Source organism: Rhea pennata, chromosome 9 (genome assembly GCF_028389875.1).
Source record: "Rhea pennata isolate bPtePen1 chromosome 9, bPtePen1.pri, whole genome shotgun sequence".
Taxonomy (NCBI): Eukaryota; Metazoa; Chordata; class Aves; order Rheiformes; family Rheidae; genus Rhea; species Rhea pennata.
The window spans coordinates 19,935,915-19,957,698 of NC_084671.1; the positions used below are offsets into that span (position 1 = coordinate 19,935,915).

Genomic DNA, 21,784 nt, shown 5'->3' on the forward strand with positions numbered 1-21,784 from the left:
GCCCTGACACGATACGCGTGACTTGTATAACGTTCCTTTCTGGTAGTCTGTGAACTCTAGTAACTGTTTCAGGTTTTGATATTACCATCATGTAGGTGTTTGGTCCCTTTCCTTTGTTGTTACGTTTTCCTATTTTGGCGTACCTTAAACAGATCTGGTAAAGCTGCTTGCAGAAATAATTTTACCTTACTGTTTCAGTAGATCATTACATTCTCTGGGCAATTTCCTAAAAGTGGTGACTGATTTTATTGATAGGTGCAGGTAGACCTGAAAGAGATTGCTTTGTTTTTAAATACTGTCAGTTAGTGCTAGCTGATTTAAAGAAATGATAATTTGATTAAAAATCAGAACACCAAGGTTATGTTTAGATTTTCTACCTCTATTGAATAAAGTCACTAACCGAGTTTTCAGAAAGCCATAGAGTATGTGGAACAAAGCTTAGGAATCCATAAAAGCTTCAGAACTTTCCAGACAGTAAGCTAGTTAATCTAAACTGATAAAATTTCAGTTTTTACTTGCTATTTTTAGCTTACTTTTTCCAAAAAAAAATCAGTATTTTTATTAAGATATAGAGATAATGTTTTATGAGACAAGGGATCAGCTGTGCAATATAACCAAAGAATAAGAAATTTCCACCAAAGCATTTTGACTTTTGTTTATAAAGCACTATTAATCTTGGAAAAATTCTGGAATGGTTTGGAAATGACTGAAAAATAAAACCATGAGGGAAGAATTTAAAAGATTGTTTTTGTAATTAATATCTTAATGCTCTCCTTTATCAGAGCAGATAATATAATGTTAGTCCAGTCAGGTTAGACTGTAATACTACTTTCTGTCAGTGTACTTCTGACATAAATATTTTATCTGCAACGAGTTCAGTTCATCACCTCTCATCATAGAAAGAAGGGTGGGTGTTTTTCGTTTTTGGGGGTTTTTTGCATGTTAGGAAACGAATGTCTTTTTTTTCTTAATCCCAAGTAGGACAAAATGTTGGAATTCTGAAATCTGAACAATGCATGCAGTTGTGTGGGTGGTCGTGTTTAAAACAAGCTTTATGGGGAATTGGTCCTCCACCAAGTTGCCTTGTTTTCCTACTGCTGTAGCTCCAGTGACTACACTACATCTTACCTGCTGATGAAGCAGAGAATCAGCTTTCATTGCTTGGTGGTTTGTGTGGAAAATGTCTCATTTTTCTTCCTTATGTCCATTACAGAATTTGCTGAGGATCGAGAAGATCCATGTAATTATGAATTTTCTTCCTGTAGTCCTGAATCAACTCTTCCGGGTTTTGGTGCAAAACAGTGATGACGAAGTTACAACAGCTGTGACCAGGTAGCTGAATATTTTGTTATGAGGAATAGTACTCATCTGGAGCACAAATGTAGATGTTAGTCTACCTAGAGCTGCTTTTATTGAGGCTGACCATGGCCTCTACTAGGTTTTAGTAGAGGAACTCAGCTTCCTAAGAATGCCCACCTCTTAGCCTGGCACAAATCTCTGCAAGTAGTTCAGGTGACATAGAAGAGCATGATGTTATGTGGTCAACTGATACCCCCGGGAAACTATTGACCATGGTGGACATACCTCTATAATCTCAGGCAATCATAGCTAAAGGAAAGGACTCATTCTCCAGGAGCTAAGTGGTTCCTGATGAAGCTGAATATCAATCTTGTTTTTTGTTTGGATTTGAAGATGTGGAGTTCCTCGTAAAAAGAGCTCAGCATCTTGCAAGGTCCAATGCAGAGTCAAACAATCAAGTCACGCTCTTATGGGGCATTTTGTAATTAGCATATTTGAGCAATAACTAAAAAGCAATGGAAGCGTTATCCAGTGAGCTAGCAAAAAGATGGAGTGCTTTGGTGCATCTCACCCCTCACATAATGAAACTGTCTTTATTGATACTGTTAATCAGGGCAGCAGAAAAAAATGCTGGCGAGATTATTATTATTATTATTCTCTACAGGAGGGCAGAAAATTGCACTGCATTTTTTTTCTTGGCTACAATAGTGTTTTGGTTGTTCATCTGCCAGTAGCTGAATATTGGGACTGTAGCTAGAAGGAAAAAAAAATAACAACTCTCAGCCCTCAGCAACCCTATTAGACTCATCTATTTTCAATGTTTTCTTTAATTTCTCAATTAATTCTTCTGAATTAATTCTTGAAAAAGATTAATTAGGAAAATTTAAAGACACAAGGAGGCTGAAATCCTCATGTTAGCCTTAGGAAGCTAGTGTTTCAGTACTTTATCAAAGGATCTTGGCTGCTTGCAGGACAGAGCCCAGTTCTGCCGCACCGGGTCGCTAGGGTTAGGGGAGCCTTAGCCCTGTCGTTTTGCTTGTGACCGGGTGTGTTTCATGACTCCGTATTGTCCTCCGAGGAGGAGAGGCACTCAAACCTCTGCACGGGGCTCTGTTACGTCCAACAAATTAAGTGGCGTTACGGCCAGGCAGAGAGAACGAAGGACTGTCTCAGGCTAGAATTTAGAATTTAAGTATCAGCTAAGATGATTGGAGAAGAAATGCTATAGAAAATGCTATTTAAAATTTAAATGTAATAATTAGATTAAAAAAAAAAATGAAAGGATGCTGTTTCTTTCATGCTCTAAATTTTGACTATACACCCACCTGCCAAAAAGTGGACCCTTAGTGCTTTCTGTGTCTGTGTGGTAGCTTTTGTGCTAGCTTTGTTGATGTCAACAGGAATATGCGCATCTTCTGTGTGCGCCATTCATTGATGTGTCCTATATATGCACACATTGTATTTTGTTCTGAATAGCTTGAAGCAGCTTGTGTTGAATGTATTAAAAGCAACAACAGCAGAATGAGAGCACAGAATTGTTTGTATGCTGGGGGAAAAAACATTATCCTTTTTTTTTTATTCTCTCATGGTTATTTACTTGTCTTAGTGCCCAGTCATGCCATCATTTCTCTCTTTGCCAGACCTCACAGCAATTTCAAATCAGAGCAGAGGCTGAAGGATCAGAATGGAAATAATCAGTTTTCTCAAGGCTATTGTGTTTTGCTAAAGATCTCAGTTCTCTTAGCAACATGAAATATGTGAAAAATATTGATTGTAAGAATTACAAAGCTTTCGAATTTAAAACTGAAAATTAGCAGAACGCTCAAATCACCGAGCTAGCAGAAATGACTGCTTGTATGCAGACCACACTCCAGCAGTATTTCTATTGATGTATTACGTGTTAGTGATCTATTTTAGTTGTGCAATTATTACCAAGTGCCTTTGAATTTGAGAGCTAGATCACCAACTTTTGACATGTAAGAGCCACTGAACTGCCCCGGCCCCTCCGGGGTCTGCCCTGGCCGCCCTGTGCAGCACCGAGACGGGTGCCTTGCACTTCCGAGCGCCCAGGCGCCCGGGCCGTGGCTGAGCCGGAGGCTGTGTGCAAGCCTCTGAGGCTGTGCAGGAGAGAGGCGAGCTTGGGATCGAGCTGACGCACGTCTTTGTCTTCGATTAATGCTGTAGACATCAGAGCTTCACAGCATTACCAGCAAGCAGTGTTCCCAGGGAACAGGGATCTTGCCTTCCTGTTTCATTAAAATACTCTAATTTCTCTTCTTTTTAGTCGTTCAGGGTTTATATGAGATTAGTTAACAGATACATTCTGTTGGAATGGCCTCAATATCAGTACAGGTATAATCATTAAATTGGGTGCATTTTGTGAGCTTTTAAAGCAAAGAGGTACGTAGCACCGTGACCCGTGCAAGTGAAGTGCCCCAAGAGTGCCCACGTGCTGCCCAGGGGGTTGGTTTCCGCATGTGGTATTCATCGTTTGGATCATATCCCTTCGGGGCTGTTTTACATCAGATTATGCTAATGGAACTATGTGGTGCATCAGATGGACTCTTTCTCTTATGACACAAAAACAGCTCAAACTTCTTTTTTTCTCTTTCAGGGTTCTTACTAATATTGTTGCTAAGTGCCATGAAGAACAACTGGACAACTGCATCAATTCTTACGTGACGGTATGATGAATCAGTTGCTTTTATGCTGTTACTGTTTTCTGTGTTTTCTCTTCGTTGCATTTGCCTGTAGCTTTCTCTGCGTTTGCATTGTAGCTTCCTGTGGCTTTTAGGCTGGATGACTCGGTGGTTAGGAAGCTAGCAGGAGGCCTACAGGAGGCTGGGCAAATTTCCTTACTCTGCCATGAGCTTCTTGTGCGACCTCGGGTGGGTTAAGGTGCCTCTTCAGCCACATATTATACAGCAGGGACATCTGTGATGCGTCCTACTCCTCCAGTCTCAGCAGCACCCTGGCTCACATCTTTCCTCTACGTAGAAAGAGAAAGGGCTGCTCACGTTCTGTCTGCACCGTACAACTTGCTTGCAAAACACCACTGAGCTGTGCAAGCACAGAAGGAAGCTGCAGTGCCCTCCTGCAGAGTACGGTGCTGTGCGGTGCCTGATTCCCCATAGTCAGGAGGCAACAGGACTTGCCTCTTACTAGCAGGACCGAGAGCAAATGCACTGCACAGAGGTGCTCGGAAGGCAGGCTTAGCAGCGGTCTCTGTGAAATGGAGAGAAACGGAGAATTTTCCAACTTGCAGGGTTTTGGGGGAGGATAAATACATGAAAGAATACAAAACTTCAGTTAGACAGATACCTGCGAGAGACCAATTTAATGCAGTTTGACAATTTGCAGCATTCCTCTTGACTGTGATGAGATTTATCACTTTAAAATATTTGACCAGCTGTATTGGCTGTAAGTACAGCGTTACCCTTGTAGTTAACACGGATCCGTAAGTGGTCATTTTTATGAAAGAACTGCTTCTTGGTATTTTTCAGGGTTGCAAAATTGCTGCATGTTTTTAGGAAGCTTTTCAACCAAGCTTTCTATTGTTTTCTGAAGTCAGGATTTTAGTTTCAAGTTCCTGTGTCTGCGTGTGTGCTATAGTACAAGAATCACTTTCTCATCTGTTGGGTCCAAAATTTTTGTAACTGTGTCCAGTTTGCTCAGCTTTTTCCACCTAGTTCTTATTTTTGGAGGGGATATGTTTTTTCAGTAGAATATGCATGAGTATATTCTCTGCTTAGAGTTTGGTTCCAGCGAAGTTAAAGTATTAAAAAGCCAAATGGGTGACGTCTCTGAAGATGATGATCTTGTTATCTGCATTAACTGAATATCCAGTAGATTAGCATAAATAATGCTATTGACCAGCAAGCACCTAATCCATAGCATGTTAGGGTAACAGTCTTAGCAGCTGACAATTTTGTAAAGAAGCATGTTTTTAAGCACAAAGATAGTTTAACCATTGACACTGTGGTGCTGACAAAAGAGTTCCTAAATAAGTGAACTTTATTTAAGGGTTTTACCTGTTTTTTTTTCTTCCTTTTTTGGAGGGAAAGGAAGGGGAGGAGGAGGCAAGGCTGGAAAATTTGGTTCCAGCATTACTAGATGAATCAGCAGTGAGTAAGTTGTATCTTTGAGTGGTGTAGTTTATTACTGTATTTGTTTATTTCAAATGGAGCGTAGAGGAGCATTGCGGGTTGTTGGAAGAGCTAGAGGCAATGCTACTGTCGCTTTGCCTCTTGGCCTGCTCCGGTTCAGTGGTGCCTACCTGTTTGTACCAGAAAGGTGTTTTCTCATAATTGATGCAGTGGCAGTGCCCTCATTGGAGGGGAGCAATAAAGAATTCCAGAGCAAATTATTAGCTTAATAAAATGCTGAGTAAAACTCGTACTAGATCTATGACTTCTGAGCAATTTGGTAGAGGAATTCTTTTCTTTAGGGGTTGATTTCTAGAGGAGGGTGTAGTTGTCCCCTTCTGTCAGTTCTAGTGGGTGCTCTACACCTTTCTGGATGAAGAGTTGCTACCAGCTCTGACTAGCTGTTGTCACTGGAAGAAAGGAGCAAGTGAAAAAGTGGCCCTGACTAGGTGGGTGAAAAACCCTCCTTACTTTCTCTGCTTGCTTATTCTTTTTTTCCCCATGGTGAAAAGCAGTTTAGAAGAATCCCAGGATCTTATGCCCTGTTGGAAACAAATATTTCATAGCAATGATTTTAAGCAGAAATTCCTCTTGGCTCAAATTAAGTTGAAATCAGTAGGGAAGTCTGCTTAAAATTCAGGTTTTGTAGGGGAGTAGTGTAGCCATTGTTGCTAGGTGAATTAAGCTTTGTGTGAATTTGTTTTTCATTCAAGTTATTTTGGCAGTCAAGGATTGTTGGTTGTTTTCAGTGGTGTGTAAATAATTTTATCGTCTCCTACTGAAACTTTGTATATGTATTTTATATACATTTTTTTCCTCTCCTCCTTCAGTATGTGTTCAAGACCAAATCATTTGAAGAGAGAACTGTTCATGAAGAGCTGGCCAAGAATATGACTGGTCTTCTGAAGTTAAATGACCAAGTAACAGTGAAACAGGTTTTAAAGGTAAATGACACTTTGAATTAGCATACTTGCATCATTAACACTAGTTTCTGCCTAAACCTTGCTTGTTCTAACTTTCTTCCCTCCCACTTTGCCATATGAGCTTTGCAAATCCCATGACGATTCAGTAACTTCATCAGACTTGCTACAGCCTCTGAACAAAATGTTTTCAAAATACTTTGGTTTGCATAATACCATTCATCCTTTCTATTAGTGTTCAACTTGTATGAGAAACCTAATTCTTACATAATGTGAGCAAAGAAATGACTCGAGGGATGCTTCATTTTAATTTTTGTTTTGGAAGTTGTTGTAGGGAGACTACTTACGTGTAAGGGGGCATTTGTGTCTGATTTCAGCTGCTGCCTTTAATTGGCAGTGAGAAAAATGAGAATGACTGAGACTTTGTGATGCACTTAGTATGTTGACCAACATGCATTTCTTCACATCAAACCAGCTGTAAGTCATACACTTGCAGTTTCCAGCACTGAAACTACAGAATATGATTTAAGAGCTAGCTAGTCCAGCTCAAAAGTCCCTGTAGCAAAGACGTGCTCAGCTGTTTAGAGCAAAACAGTTTGTTTTCTGTGCTGAGCCAACAGAGTGACAAAAATACTGAAAAAAGTAGAGAAGCTAGACTGTAAGAAATCTAGACCACTAGAAAGTACTTGTGGCTTTGTTTTGCAATGTGTGAGCTTTTTGAGTATATTTTTGTATTAATCTGTATGCCATCTATTCACTATTAAAATAGTATTTGAAGAAGTGCCATCTTAGTCTGGGCCAAATCACCACTCTGTTGAAACTAATGGAGCAATTTATTCTCCACTTCTGTTTTCTGCATCGTGCATTTCTGCCAGAGTTAAGACAGACATTGGTAGGAATGGAAAGATTGTAAGAGTAGTATTTGTGGACTCCTTATTCCTTAAAAACTGAAGAGCCACAAGTTCAAAGTGCCTGGTCAGGGAAGGCCTCTGCTTCTTGTAACCCTTGAGTTGGCTTCCGCTCTCTGAGGGGCAGGATACAAACTTACTCAAATACACAGCACTCACACTCTTAATTTGTCATGTAGAGTCTACCCACAGGCATTATTGAGAAATGCAGACCACCTCTACAGAATGGAATTTGAGTTGAAAGTATCTGTCAGGTAACTGTTTTTCCTAATCTCTTTTTCTTTTGAACAGCATTCCTGGTTCTTCTTTGCAGTTATTTTAAAATCAATGGCACAGCACTTGGTTGATACAAACAAAACAAAGGTAAGTGTATGTGCTGCTTTCAATTAAAAAGGGAACCAAACTGGTGAGCCTAAAGTTAATTTGCATCGGCTTTGTAATGGATGGATTAGAGTGGAATGAGAAGTCATTAATGTTGGCTGAGTAACCTGCAGATGGATACATCAGATGTCAAATGAATGATCTAGAGACTCTATTTGGGACAAAGCTGATGAAGCTGGAGGCCAGTGCTTGTGGGTTATTTTTTTTTTTTTCTTCTTCTGTTTGGGCCTCTCTTCTGCTGTATTTCAAAGCTGCCCTTCCTGTACTTTTGCTGCAATCTGAGAATTACATTTTCTAGTTTCCTATTTACAAGACTTTCATTTGAGGTTTATACTTGAAATGTGTTTGTGGAAATCTAGACCTATTTTTATCTTTTGTATTGAATGACCTGTGTTGTGTTGTCTTTACTCTAAACCTGAAAATACATTCGGGCCAAATGTGCAACACTGTACACTCTCAAGCGATGATGTATTTTCTGCTTAGGTTTCTCGAACTCAAAGGTTTCCAGAATCATTTCAAACTGAGCTAGATACGCTTGTGATGGTCTTGGCAGACCATGTTGTTTGGAAGTACAAAGATGCTCTTGAAGAAACCAGAAATGCAAGCCACAGCACTGCCAGCTTTCTCAAGGTGAGATGTTCTGTCATTACAGCATATGCAATTATTTGCCCATACTTAATGCAAAGCTGAGGATATTTTACTCTAGTTGAAGGGAATAAAAACAATTCTACGTGAACAATGACTGAATTTCCAAGCTTATTGTTAACCTATGGTTCATTTTTTGTCTGCCGTTGGGTCTTTGAGAATGAAAAAGCTTTAGATAAATCTGCTTTGTATTTATCTCTCTTCTTTAAAGAAGCCTGAATTTGCAAATGTGATGGCCAGCCACTTATCAGAAATAAACTTTTTGGGGGAGGAAACAAAGTACAGAACTGTCAACAAAGTATTGAACATTGTACGTCATGTGCACTGAAACACAGACGCAAAGCTTTTTGTGACAGGTTGAAGCACAGCATTAGGGCAGAGCTGTATACCAGCAATAAAAAATTCTTGTGAGGTTATCAGGAAAACACAAGGTGTGTTTTTCTCCTGTCGTACATAAGTAAAACAAATGGTAGCTCCACTGTCCGCTGTGGGGGCCTCTGGTGGCAGATGGAATATGGAAGCTGTTGCTGATACGTTGGCGTAAAGCTGTATCTCTCCGTAGTGTAATATCGTTTGGAAGATGATGTTGATTTGAGGCAAGAGCGTAGGTGGAGGGGCTCAGTCGGTAATTGTGCGGTGCTGCAGCTGTAGTACTGTTGCAGTTTTGCATGCTGGTTTTGTGTTACTCATGTCAGCAGAGAAGTTGGTAACGCTATGCTGTATGATGAGACAGACAGTTCTGTTCTACTTTCTTTTCAAATCTTGTCTGCCAGAAAGAATTACATAGGTTAGAGATGATCTGACTTTCTCCATATTGGAGTTTGCAGCAGTCTACTTCGAATGCTGTGTTACAAAATGTGTCTGTGTTGGCGGGGGGGTTGCTGGCCTTGCAGAGTTCAGGAGCACCAAAGATTACATCCCCGGGGGATCCAAGATTACATTCCCCCTCTGGTTGGTTGACTCCGCAAAGAAAAAAAATATAAGTAACCATAGTACCAAGGCCCTCAAAGACCTTTACACCTTCTAGCTATTTAGCTTCATCAGTCAGCAAGAGCCATGTTCTCATGATAATGTAATGTAGCGGCTTGAGTATTTGCTCCCAGAGACATAATGTAGTTTGCAGACAGTGAGTATTTCAGCTGGATTGATTCCTCAAGAATCATTGCTCCGTCGCTGAAGAGATATTCAGGTCAGCTCACATTGCACACCACCTCTAGCTATTGAGTGTTACAGTACACGATGACTGTTCCATTAGATAAGCTTTCTCCTAGCGCACAGTATACTCTGATAGTTATTTTAGGCAGTAGACACAATGAAAATGAAAAAATTTGATCAATTTGTTACTACATTTTTAAAAATTGGACAGATTCACCAGTTCCCCCATTTTCTTTGCCCTGCTCTAAGGGTGGCTTCATCAGCCCAAGTGATACGAATTTTAGATGAGGCAAAACAAGCAGCTAGGTAAGTCAGACCATAGACTGCTTTTTTTGCTATAAAATCATAATTCTTTCTTCCTTTCTTAGCGCTGCTTCACATTTATGGATCGTGGTTTTGTATTCAAGATGGTCAACAATTATATAAGTATGTTTGGAACAGGAGATAGCAAGGTATCATTTTTTTTTCTTCCCTCTTCTCAGGGTCGAAACTATTTATGATGCATTCTGTGTCTTTACCATGCTCAGAACTTGAGTTGGTTTTTTTTTAAAAAAAAAAGAAAAGGCGTTGTGGTTGAAGCCTTAATTCTGTAAAAGGTTCCCTGCAGATGAGCTTTGTCCAATGTGAAACTAACTTGTCTGACTGTTTCCAGAAGATGAGTAAAAATCCACTTATGTGGGAGTACTGTGAGATTAAAACACTTTCCCCTTTCAGATGAGCAAAGTATTAACAAATGCTGCATGTAAACCTTGGCTAGGTGGTAAAAATTGTTAGTAATTATCAGTCTGGGCCAAAACTATAAACAAAAATTATGTTTCTGATTCGTTGACACCCCCCCCCCAAAAAAAAAGTGCTGTAGTATATGCCATGAAAAGAATTGGTGTTACTTTAAATATGCCTTAAATATGTAGCTTAAGCAAAACTTAGATTTATTAATACAGCTTCAATGAAAAATCCTATTCATGGAATTCATAATAAAGCTTGTCTGACTATGACAAGTTCCTTTGATAACAGAGCAGAAAACCGAATGTTTATTCTAAACTACAGCATGACATAATAAGCTCCAGGGTTTCACTGTGGGACATAAGCATGGATTTTGAGGTAGAGATGAACATTCCTGCAGCTCCATCGTATCATTTTCCCAATAAACTGACTGTTGTGATTTTTCAGACTTTACATCAGTTCAAGTTTGACTTTCTCCAAGAAGTTTGTCACCACGAGCACTTTATCCCTCTGTGCCTGCCCATACGGTCTGCAAACATCCCAGGTAATAATCCCCCCAGAATCATTTCTGTAGGGTAGAATTAACTGTCAGCACGAAGGGCTGAGAACAGTTAACTCAGGGAAACATCATCTGCAATTAGGTATGAAAGTCCAAGTGACTTTACAGGTGTGACACTTCAAATGTGTGATGACAATAATGTGGTTTCCGTGCATCTACAACCCTTTTGGACTGAATAATCTGGACACTGGTGAGATCTGGCACTCCTAGCTGCCATGAAGCTGTAGAAAATGTGTGTTCTCCAAGCAGCAGACTTTGGAGAAGTGCAGAGCGTTGATTAATGGTTCATTTTTAGCAGTTGCAGTGCAGCTGGGGGTGGTAGGGGAATGCCATGTTTGCATGGTGTAGCCTTCACTGGTACAAGCTGTGCCTCTATCGTCTGTGGAACCATGAAGCTTATGAATCTTTGACATCGTTTGGACAAAATTTGTTCCCAGCAGTATTTGACGAAGAAAATGATCTGCCCATTCCATACTGTTTTAACGGAGTAAAACACCTGAAGTTTATCAGAGTTATTTCTTGTGCATAGTGAATTAAAAATGTTCACTCATCAACTCTTTTGTATGAAACAGTTGTTTAAAATTTTACTTAAAGTACAGAGCAGTAGAAGCTGTTTCGCTGAAATTTCTGGGTTTTCAAATACCGGAAAAAAAAGGGGAGGGGAAATGTATTTGATACTATACTGTAAACGTATGTTCAGTAAAAATGCATGATTTCTGCCTGTTGCTGTTTTATTTTTATGACAAATCAAGACCCCGTGACACCTTCAGAATCAGGACAGGAGTATCGAACATCAGGTATGAACAAAATGGCTGCATAAAGAGTAAGTAGAATTGTGCATAAAGAGCTTAAATATGTACTTCCACCATTGCCATTGAATTGTGGCAAATTCTGGCACAAATTCTCCATCTTTTGTAAAAGTGTAATTGATCTGGATCTCTGATTCAGAACTCTTCTACCTAGAATATGGGAATAACAATTTGGACTCTGCCTCAAAGAAGTGAATAGAGTCTTATTCCTTCTCTATGAAGCATTTGAATTTCTCATATTGTAATGTGTATATGCATATAAACTGTTTTTCATTTTTAAATTATGCAAACTGGCAGATTTCTAGAAATACTAATATTAGATCAATTCATTCACACAAGTGTGAGGGATTCGGATGTCACGATCAGATCAGGAAATCGGGGATTATCAGTGGTTTAAAGCAATAGAAGTTATTGAAAATTTGGAAAATGGGCAAGGATCTTTATTTGCAACCCGTATATTAATACAGACATTCTTGTTTGTTCTGTTCAAAGATATTCCAGAGTACACTTTGACCAATGAGTTCTGCCGTAAACATTTCTTAATTGGAGTACTGCTGCGGGAAGTTGGTTTTGCCTTGCAAGAAGACCAGGATATTAGGCACTTAGCTTTGGCTGTACTTAAAAATTTAATGGCAAAACATTCATTTGATGATCGGTATGCAGAACCGGTAAGTAAATCTTTTATTCTTTTTTTCTTCAGTATTTTCATGTAGTACTATACATATATGAAACTTTCTCAGCTATCAGTCAACATGAATTAGTTTCTTCAGATTTGTTTATTATTATTTTTAGGCAAAACAGGCACAAATAGCAAACCTGTACATGCCACTCTATGGTATGCTTTTGGACAACATGCCGAGGATTTACATGAAGGACATGTTCCTTTTCAATATCAATACTTCCAATCAGGTAATTTAACGTGGTTGCTAGAAGAGCGAAAGCCTCAGGCTGAGGACTAAGACTTGGGACTGGCTGGGGAAACATCCAGGTTTTTCTGCTCAGAAATTCACTAGCACAGCGCGGTTCTGGAAGCGCTGACCTGTTAGCGCCCAGCGGGCTCAATTCAAAGATATTTCTACGCGGCCTTGGCATGACTCGCAAGATGAGCAGCCTGCGGAGCCTCAGCTCCCTCTGTCTGTCGCCGGCCTGTGTTTAGGTGTCGTTGGTGCCTCTGCTGAGAGTCTTGCTTGGCTGGTGCAGCCCCTCTCGCTCTTCTGAGGTTCCAAGTAAAATGACTCGTTTTAGTCACCCCTCCTGTTTCCTGTGTGCCCAGATAGCGTGTTTACATGGGCAAATAAGGCTTTTCATGTGGTGATCGTGGTGGAGAGAAGGCTCCCTGAATTATGTCAACAAGAAACTCAGGACATGTGGCTATGTGAACATGGTTTCCAAAAGCATTTTAAGAAGTTCTTTCTTTTTCTCACTGCCCTTTGCTATCCTTTTTTTCCTCCTTTTCCCCTCGCCCAAAGTAGCTTTGTAGGGCCACGTTTATGAACCAGACTGGTGAAACGGCCTGCGTTAGCGGAAAGCAAAACTCCCGTCACGCACAGATTCTTTTCAAAGTTATGTCATGGCCCTGCAAACAGTTTTATCAGTACAGCAGAGGGACTGCGAACTGAAGCAGGAGGCAGAGAATGTATATATACAAGGAACTGAAGGAGGGGCGGGATACATTAAAATCTTAAAACAGCTTTTCCATCATAGAAAAAGTCTGTATAAACCAGGCACTTGGAGCAGCATGTGGGCTTACTCCTTGAAGAACTGGATGTGTTGTAATCATAGCCCAGCTCTAAAAACTAGGAACAGATTTCTGCAAGGATGCTGTGTCCTTTAGTCCTTCCAGCAAACCAACTTGTTTCATCTGATAATTGCTGACAGCATTTAATGCTCCTTTGCTAAGCTATGCAAATGTTTCAGAAGCAGATACAGACTTGATCTGTCACTTTGAACTCTACTTGTGGGATGGTTTCACATTGCAGGTAGCTCTTCAGTGTGTTATAATAAGCCTTGATCTTCTAAGACTGTCATGCCTCATCAACTGAGAGTGGGTTTTCGAGCTCCATGTCTAAAAATGCCTATGAGGTGTGCTGTAATTATAAAACTTAGGAGTGATACCATATTGCTGAGTTGGTTCTTCTGTTTACTTCAAAATGCAGGGATCTAGGGATGACTTGAGCACAGCTGGAGGATTTCAGAGCCAGACAGCGATGAAACATGCAAACTCGGTGGATACTTCCTTTTCCAAAGATGTGCTGAACTCTATAGCAGGTATAAATTGATAAATTGCACACACGGTGGGTTTCTGTGCATCTCAATCCATTGTGCTTTCTGCTTAGTATTCATGAAGGGTATCATTAACTCATTTTGTATATATGCAGAGAAACATGGTGTACAATGTTTCTCTTGCCTTGGGATGTTTTTTGGGTTGATTTTATTTCTCTGGTGAAGCGGCTCTTTTTCCACTGCTTCACTTACTCTGCTGCCATGGAGTGATGCCAGTATTCAGGCTCTCACATGTTTCCATGTGCGAGTCCATTCTTGCAGTCTCTGCATGATGTAAGAATAGTTCCAAGATTTCTCCTGAAAATTCCTCAAATCTCTTGGAGGCAAGTTTTTTTTTTTTTTTTTTTTTTTTAAAGATTAATGGAAAGGAACATAGCTTGCTTTGTTCACTTCAACCAAAGCCTATTTCAAAGTGCAAGGAAGTCCATGGAAATCTTTCCACTGATTTTGATGGCTTTGGGATCAGGCCTTACGGAATGCAAAGAGCCATTTTAATGCCATGAATAATGGCAAACGGGATCATTTTACTTCAACTTGTTGCATGTTTTCAGTACCAAACATACCCATCGCTGGCTTTACTATTGAAAGTTCAAAGCGCTAGTGTCAAACTAGCATGTGATACGTTTTGATTTTTCCATCTTCCCTATTAGTTTTTGTATCCATAAATGTTTTGTTTTAGCATGTTTGCTGTGACTTTCATTTACAGCCTTTTCATCAATAGCTATCTCTGCAGCAAACCATGCTGACTCCAGAGCTTCCTTAGCGAGCCTTGACTCTAACCCAAGTACCAATGAAAAAAACAGTGAGAGAACTGACACGTGTGAAAAGGTACATGTGCACAAGTTGAAAGCGATTGCTAGAGTTGGAAACCTGTCCCTGTACTCAACGCGACCCTTTGAATTCAACAGATCATGAGACCTTTGTCTTTGATTGGCTCCACCCTTCGCTTTGACAAGCTGGATCAAGCTGAAACTAGAAGCCTTCTTATGTGTTTCCTTCACATTATGAAAACCATTTCTGAAGGTGAGCAAATGTGCACTACTTTACATGGGTGGTTGTAAAATGCTGTTGAAGACAGTTAAAATAGACAGAATTATCAGGGTATTTTGCAGGCTTTGGGTCAAGTTTAATTCTCTGTAACAGACGCATAATGTATTTTAATATCTCTTTTCAGATGCACTGATTTCCTACTGGTTGCGAGCTCCATTCTCAGAAATAACAGACTTTTTCAGCATTTTAGAGTAAGTTCATTTTGTGGTTAGTTGTTTGGGTTTTTTATGTAAAATAATGGTGTTCTAAGTCACTGCTGCAAATAATTTCTCTTTGGGTTTGTCAGTGTAGTGGTATAGGCTGAGATAGATGTATTTTACATTATTTTGCCATTATTTTCCCAAGTTGTAATGGGATATTACTGATAAAATCCATGTCCTCCAATATTTTGGCCATTTCCACGAAGGAGTGGGCTTAATACTTTGGGTTTTCTTCTCAGAAGAGATTTTTGTAGGAGTTTTTTCATTTGGGGTTGAGATTCTTTTCTCCCCTTGGGAAAAGAAAAGCATTTAGACCTCCAAAACCTTCAAACTCTATGAAAGCACCACGTAATGTAGCATTAACTGCTCTTCCCGTAGCTGATCTGCTCATTTTGGTGTGTGCATGTGTGCTGAGCCCACGCAGGTAGATGTTTCCTGGAATTCTTCACTGTCGCATAAGTGAAACGTGAACTGGTTATTTAACTCCCAGTGGTGAAGCTTGCAGCCGAGTCTATAATTTTGCCTCCTCACCAAGCAGGAATTCTCAACCATGGAGAAGGAGAAGGGCATGGACAGTGCCAGCTGCAGGGTGTGTGTCCCTAGTCTGGGAACTGCTGCATCTTTTTCTGTTTGCTTTCGCCACAGGTCTCCTCAAAAGCACCAAGATTCAGCATGTTCTCGTAATTAGGAAGCCGTTGCTAAACAGAAAATGTGCTGTTTTATCTTTCAGGGTTTGCCTGCAAAATTTCAGATACCTAGGAAAACGCAATATTGTAAGGTAATTGTTTTAATTATAGACTGCACGCCATAGTGTTTATTAGTGCATGACATCAGGCTTAAGGGAAGTTATTGGTGTATCAGTTTCTCCTGGCGGTATTAGTCTAGCATACTGAAGCTGACGTTTTTACTTTTACCCAAACAATGTTGTTGTAATGTTCTGGACATCTGAGTGCTTATGTAGTGTAAAAGATGAATAGCTTGTGATGGTAACCACTCTCACATTTATAACCCATTGTACTGGACTTCTCAACCATTTTTCTGTGCAAATGCAAAATAAAGGAATTTAAGTGCTTTTTTTCACTCATGTAATGGAAAACAAAATGGTTTTCATGTGTGATAAGTGTTCCACAGCAATCAAAAAAATATACTGTCTCTACCCACCCTCTGAAAAGCATGAGATCACTTTCTAGCTGTGTACTGTGAAATGCACACTTATTCTCAGATGATATGTCGTTTTTAATTTCATGCTACAACTGTGAAGTTGTCTGTATGTCATATTGTAGGAAAATGAAAGGTCACCACATGAACCAATCCTCGCTCTATGGCAGGTTTACTCGGGCCTGTATTTATTCTTCAGAGGCACGGTGAAATCAATGTCACATCCATAACAGATTAACAATTATTTTCTCTTAACAGGAAAATTGCTGCTGCATTTAAATTTGTTCAGGCCACTCAGAATAACGGCACCCTCAAAGGTTCGAACTCATCTGGCCAGGCGTCGGGTCTGCTCCCGCAATGGTAATGCCGCCTTGCACTGCTAGCGCCGGTGTAGTCACGGGCTTTGTTCGTCTTGCAGCTCTCCCGCATCCTCGGGGTCGGTTGTAATGGAGTTGACACAATATGCAACACGTTTCAGAGACCCCAAAACCATAAACCGTAAAGCAATTGAGTCTCTTTAACTTCACTTATTATCTAATTTACTGTTTAAAACATCTTTAGGAGAAATGTTACGTACTGTCAGTGAAGTTAAATATTACAGTAGCTATCGTTTTCAGGTAAGATCCCTATCTGAGGAATAATCCAGAGCTTTCCCAGTCTCAATGAATTCCTGTGTCTGCAACCTTGTGCTTTCATGGAATCTTACTATTTTAGGGGTAAACTTGTATGGCTGCAGTTACAGTATCAGGCGTTTAGTTTCTTCCCTAATATTCCAGGGTTGGGAAGAGGTAGGTGTATAGCAACACAAAATTCAACTTAAGAGCAGGTGGTCTTGTCCCACGTCTTTTCACCTCCACGCTGGTGTACTGTTACGTCCATGTTGCCAGTTAGAGAGTTTTTCTCTTTCCTGGTCCTTTTTCTCCCCTCTTGCTAGTCTAGGCATTGCAACATTTAATCATTCTAACTCGTGGCATGGTAGTAAACTGAAAGCACAAAATGTATTTAATAGTTTTTCTGACCCTTGTAGGGGAAAGTGTGAAATTTTTCTTGCTTAATAATGTAAAATAAATGTAAAACTAGAAGAAAAGTGACCTTTGACTCAGTAGTTGGTGGTAGTATCTGAGCAGGCTGGACGGGTCCCCATTCTTCATGTATTGGATTCACGACTTTTTATGTATAGCTACAATACATGCACCATTATAAGCACGTGTCTTGGGAGAGATGGACTAAAACAGAGGAGGATGGCTAAAGCAAAAAAAGATGCTTTCCGTGCCATACCGCTTGCTTTCTTCGTCTGCTGTGCAGTCTTCAAGTAGCAGCACTGATATCATTTTCCCAGCTGGACTGGCAAGCAGTTTTCAGGAGGCTGTTGTTTTGCTGCACATTTGCAAATGAACCAACATAGTGGCAATCCAGAAAATAAAATCACACTCCTGCTGTCTCCAGGGCCTTTGCACCTTACATCATCGCAGATCATCATTTGTTGTCTAAATAGCCATTTGTTTGGCCAGTTGGAATACAGAGCATTTTTTAGTGAGCTGAGAGGTGAAATATTGCTTGACTTGTGCTTATATTTATGTATATGAATTTGCAAAGTATCAGTGCTGTGACACGTTCGTATGGAACCAGACTTTCAAAAAAAAAAAATAATAATTCCAAAATCAGGTTGCCAGGTGCCCCAAATCCCCTAGTTTGCCTGGGTATCCACACAAATCCTTCCACTTTGACCCATTACAGGAGGATTTTTATTGCAAAATTGGCAAAAGTCTAGCCAGCAATTTTGTACCTGAGTTGGGAATTTTTTTTTGAAAATCTGAAACATTAATTTTCTAAATTATTTTTGTAAAAGTAGTCAGCAAATAAAAGGCGGCTTTGGATAGGGACAGGAAACCATTCTATCCTTAGAACATTTTCAAATCACTCAAATTTAGAGCTTTTTTTTCCCCAAAGATTTAAATACAAATGGATTTAATTTAGTGATCTGAATTTTGAGAGATGCTACTAAATCTTGCTGAATTCTGAAGTGCTATAGTCATTACAGATTCCAAATCTTTTCAAAAATTAGGATAAGCACTGGTATTTCAGTTCTAAGTTTCCTTAGCATGCTAAATGAAATATTTTATACTGTTTGTCAGCATCAAAGGAGTTAAAATATATACACATGCACAAACACAAACATATATACTTACTTACATTGTCAGTCTTGTCATAATACGACCCTTCATGGCAGCTTGTAGCTCTATTACTACTTTAATGAGCAGGATGAATTTCTTGTGCGTTCCAAATTAACAGAAATAATCTGTTTCCTCTTCCCCTAGGGCTGTTGTCCAAACATCAGTCAGCTATTTAAGCTGATGCCTTTTTTCTGTGCAATCTCAAGGAATCTGAGCACATCTGTTTGTTTTGTCTACTTCACTGACTTCATTCTTCATCTTTGCTCTGAAAAGTTTTGCATGAATTTGTTTTATTTAGCCTCTGAGAAGTACTGCAGAAAAATGAAGTGATGAGGGAAAAGTCTGTAGAGGTATGACAGTGTTTTACTTTTTTTTTTCCTGTACTTAATGATACCTTTCCATTTCAGGATGCATTCTGCTTCTAGTCACGATGGCCACAAACATCACAGATCTCAAACGTTACCGATAATCCGTGGCAAAAATGCACTTTCTAACCCCAAACTCTTGCAGATGATAGACAGCAGCACTGCAAGTAAGTACAAAAAATGTGCAGACTTCTCTCTAGATACCTGCGGGTTTAGGATCAAGATCTGTACAATTAAATGGGTTTTCATGAATATCAGTGAAAGCCTGAAGAGAAGTACCTAAACATAGAGCTGTTGACTCTCTTTTTGTTTCAGAATATTAGGAAAATTGAGCTTTAAAAGTTATGTAAAGATTAAAATTGATTTTGTTTTTAAATGAAAGTCTGACATAATTTAAATTAACTTAATGACAAGTTATTTCTTCCCATCCCTTACTGCTGGTATCTCTTTCATCTATAGATGTGTGCCTTGCTGTACAATCAGATATATACTGACTGAAATGTTGTAATTATTAATCCTAGTAATAAAAGTGATTTGCAAAATTGAGAGTGGAAAGTGGCTAAAAGATAGAAGATTTTTATAAAGAGTGGGTGTCCCAAAGTTTATTCCCCGTGTTCTCCAGAGGTGAGCTATGTGCTTTTGAGGAAGGGTTGCACCCAGAAGTAACTGCTCCCCGAACGCCTTCTATAAACGCTACCCAATTCACATACAGCCTAAAAGATGGGATGTATTTCCCAAGGTGTCGTCCTGAATAAGACACGCAAGCGCTGGCATTCTGGCTAGCAGAATGTAACAAGTATCTGTTCGTTGAACATGGAAGTTTTCAAAAGGATCTGAAATGGTGGGATCAAACTCAGGTGCCTGACTTTCCAGCTAGGCTGCTGTCTTCCAGTGAGGACAAACAGAGGCAAGGACAGAATATTCTCAAATCATGGGTGTAGCTGCGAAAATCTGCCTCTTTCCTTTCCACGAGCGGTTTTCTTCACAATACCCTTTCAGCTAAATGTGCAGTTAGGACCCTATCTCTATCGTCCAGAGGCTGGATTACCAGACTGCATCATCTTTAACTATACATAGAAGTTTGTTTATTTTCTTGGTTCACGTGTTATAGGTAGCTCCAATGAAACGGACATTGTGCAGTATGTGGACACAGAGGCAAATATTGCTACGGAGGTGTCCCTCACGATTCTTGACCTGTTATGTCTTTACACTCTGAACCACCAGGTACGTTTTGCCATTTCAATTTCTGCTTGAAATGGTGCCCTGTGGGAGATGTGGTGGAGGGAAAGCTAAAAGAGGTTGGGAGGGGGGAGGTGACAGAAAACTCAACATGCCTGAGAGAAATGAGATGTGATAGTTCTTTGCGAAGGTATTTTGTGAAAGAATTAGTTCGTAGCACCCAAACTGAGTGGAAGGATGGGGAAGAAGTGTTCAGAAGGACACCCTAAATGTCCAGGGCTAGATACATCCCTGCTCTGCATGGAAGGGTCACACGTGTGCTAATATCGCCTCATCTGAATCATGCTTGTCCTGCCAGATTTCAGAGATTTTGGACAAAAGATTTCAAAACTGCCCCCCATCCACACCTCCCCAAGGCAGCAGGTGGATCTGCTGCATCTTCAACAAAATACTGTACGAGACTTACTAAAAGTCTCACAGTTACAAATGAGCAGGCAGCACCAGAAACTGGATTTGGTAGCTCCCTTCTGCTTCCTTAGCTATTAGATCTGATAAATACCATCCACAGGTAGCCATGGAAAAGCATTGTCCTTGAAAAAACTGCAAGTCCAAAGAGATTCTGCAGCGTGCTGGGACTGCCTCATCTGCAGAGATTTTTAGGAAAGACATTTTTAAAAACACCTCTGAAGGAACACTGACAAGATGCAAAATCCAGAAGATCCTGTTTCTGTTTATTCACTTTAACATAAATGTCTGTTCTGTGTACAAACTTTTCAGAGGCAGCTCCAGCAATCGGATTGCCAGAATGCATTGATGAAAAAAGTCTTTGACACGTACATGCTCTTTTTGCAAATCAACCAGTCTGCAGCAGCTCTCAAGCATGTCTTTGCTGCCTTACGGCTTTTTGTAGGCAAGGTAACTATGGCTTTATTCTGTTAGTCTGACCTGTTAATATGGTAAAGCAAGTGCAAGCTGAGGACAACTGGGTACTCTGAGAGTTCTCAGCCTTTCCCTTCACTGTGTTAGTGCTTATGACTGAAAAATATATTCTGATTTATTGCTGACTGAAAGTGCGAAATTCAGAATATCTGAAAAGTTATTTCTGTTTTGGAAAATGAACATACTGAAATTTACTAAGAAAGGAAAACATGTTAAAAAAAAAAAAAAAAAAAAAAAAAAAAAAGTCCAGCTCTGTGGTGTCTGCCTGTGTCACAGTTCTCAGAGCTTACTGCCTATGGAAGAAAGCCTGAAACCTTAGAGGTCCTTGTGGCAGATACCAGAGTTGCAGAATCCACAGTGTGTGGTTGCAGCTGTCCCCAGAGGAGGTGATAGGAGAGTATTTCATACATTTCACCAAAAAGTCATTTGAACTAAAGCATTTTTGCAAATATCTTGATGTACAAGAGTTTGGGGACAAACATGCCTATTTTGGAAAAGTAATTGTCAAGCTCTGTTCACTTCCTTGCGTTGCACATACATAAACAATCATGGGCAATTAGGCACTTTTTGTCCACTGCAAATGCTGCGCAATTTCCTAGTTGTAGACTGAGTTGAGAACGTCTTAAGCAATAATAACCAAAATGTAACGTATAGATAAGAATTGCAGACGGGAAGTGAAGATAAGCGTAGCTGGTCTGATCTCCCAACAGTCTGTGCGCAACACAACCGTGTAGATAAGCGTGAACCACATGGCTCCTCCTCTGATGATTATCTTGGGAGGAAAGAGGAGAAAATCATGCCTCTCCCATGAACACAGAGAGGGAGGAAACTTAGGGGAAACACAAAGTAAACCAGCTACAGACAGCTTTAAGTAACGCACCAGTCGGGAATG

The 21,784-nt window shown here is 40.0% G+C and overlaps 1 protein-coding gene across 6 annotated transcripts in view; it reads left to right on the top strand.

Annotated features, from left to right (window-relative positions):
- DOCK10 (dedicator of cytokinesis 10) overlaps positions 1 to 21,784 on the top strand; it is a 130,326-nt gene that overhangs the window by 85,348 nt on the left and 23,194 nt on the right. For 4 of the 6 annotated variants that reach the window (XM_062582210.1, XM_062582211.1, XM_062582214.1 and 1 more), the window contains exons 24-42: positions 1,214 to 1,332; positions 3,914 to 3,983; positions 6,275 to 6,388; positions 7,564 to 7,635; positions 8,137 to 8,283; positions 9,822 to 9,905; positions 10,624 to 10,720; positions 11,488 to 11,532; positions 12,037 to 12,212; positions 12,337 to 12,453; positions 13,701 to 13,812; positions 14,534 to 14,655; positions 14,736 to 14,850; positions 15,002 to 15,068; positions 15,808 to 15,855; positions 16,494 to 16,595; positions 18,817 to 18,941; positions 19,886 to 19,998; positions 20,731 to 20,868. In XM_062582210.1, the coding sequence (XP_062438194.1) occupies positions 1,214 to 1,332; positions 3,914 to 3,983; positions 6,275 to 6,388; positions 7,564 to 7,635; positions 8,137 to 8,283; positions 9,822 to 9,905; positions 10,624 to 10,720; positions 11,488 to 11,532; positions 12,037 to 12,212; positions 12,337 to 12,453; positions 13,701 to 13,812; positions 14,534 to 14,655; positions 14,736 to 14,850; positions 15,002 to 15,068; positions 15,808 to 15,855; positions 16,494 to 16,595; positions 18,817 to 18,941; positions 19,886 to 19,998; positions 20,731 to 20,868 (1,983 nt within the window). The remainder of the gene's footprint in view (positions 1 to 1,213; positions 1,333 to 3,913; positions 3,984 to 6,274; positions 6,389 to 7,563; positions 7,636 to 8,136; positions 8,284 to 9,821; positions 9,906 to 10,623; positions 10,721 to 11,487; positions 11,533 to 12,036; positions 12,213 to 12,336; positions 12,454 to 13,700; positions 13,813 to 14,533; positions 14,656 to 14,735; positions 14,851 to 15,001; positions 15,069 to 15,807; positions 15,856 to 16,493; positions 16,596 to 18,816; positions 18,942 to 19,885; positions 19,999 to 20,730; positions 20,869 to 21,784) is intronic. The other 2 variants (XM_062582212.1, XM_062582213.1) reach the window with 2 other exon arrangements.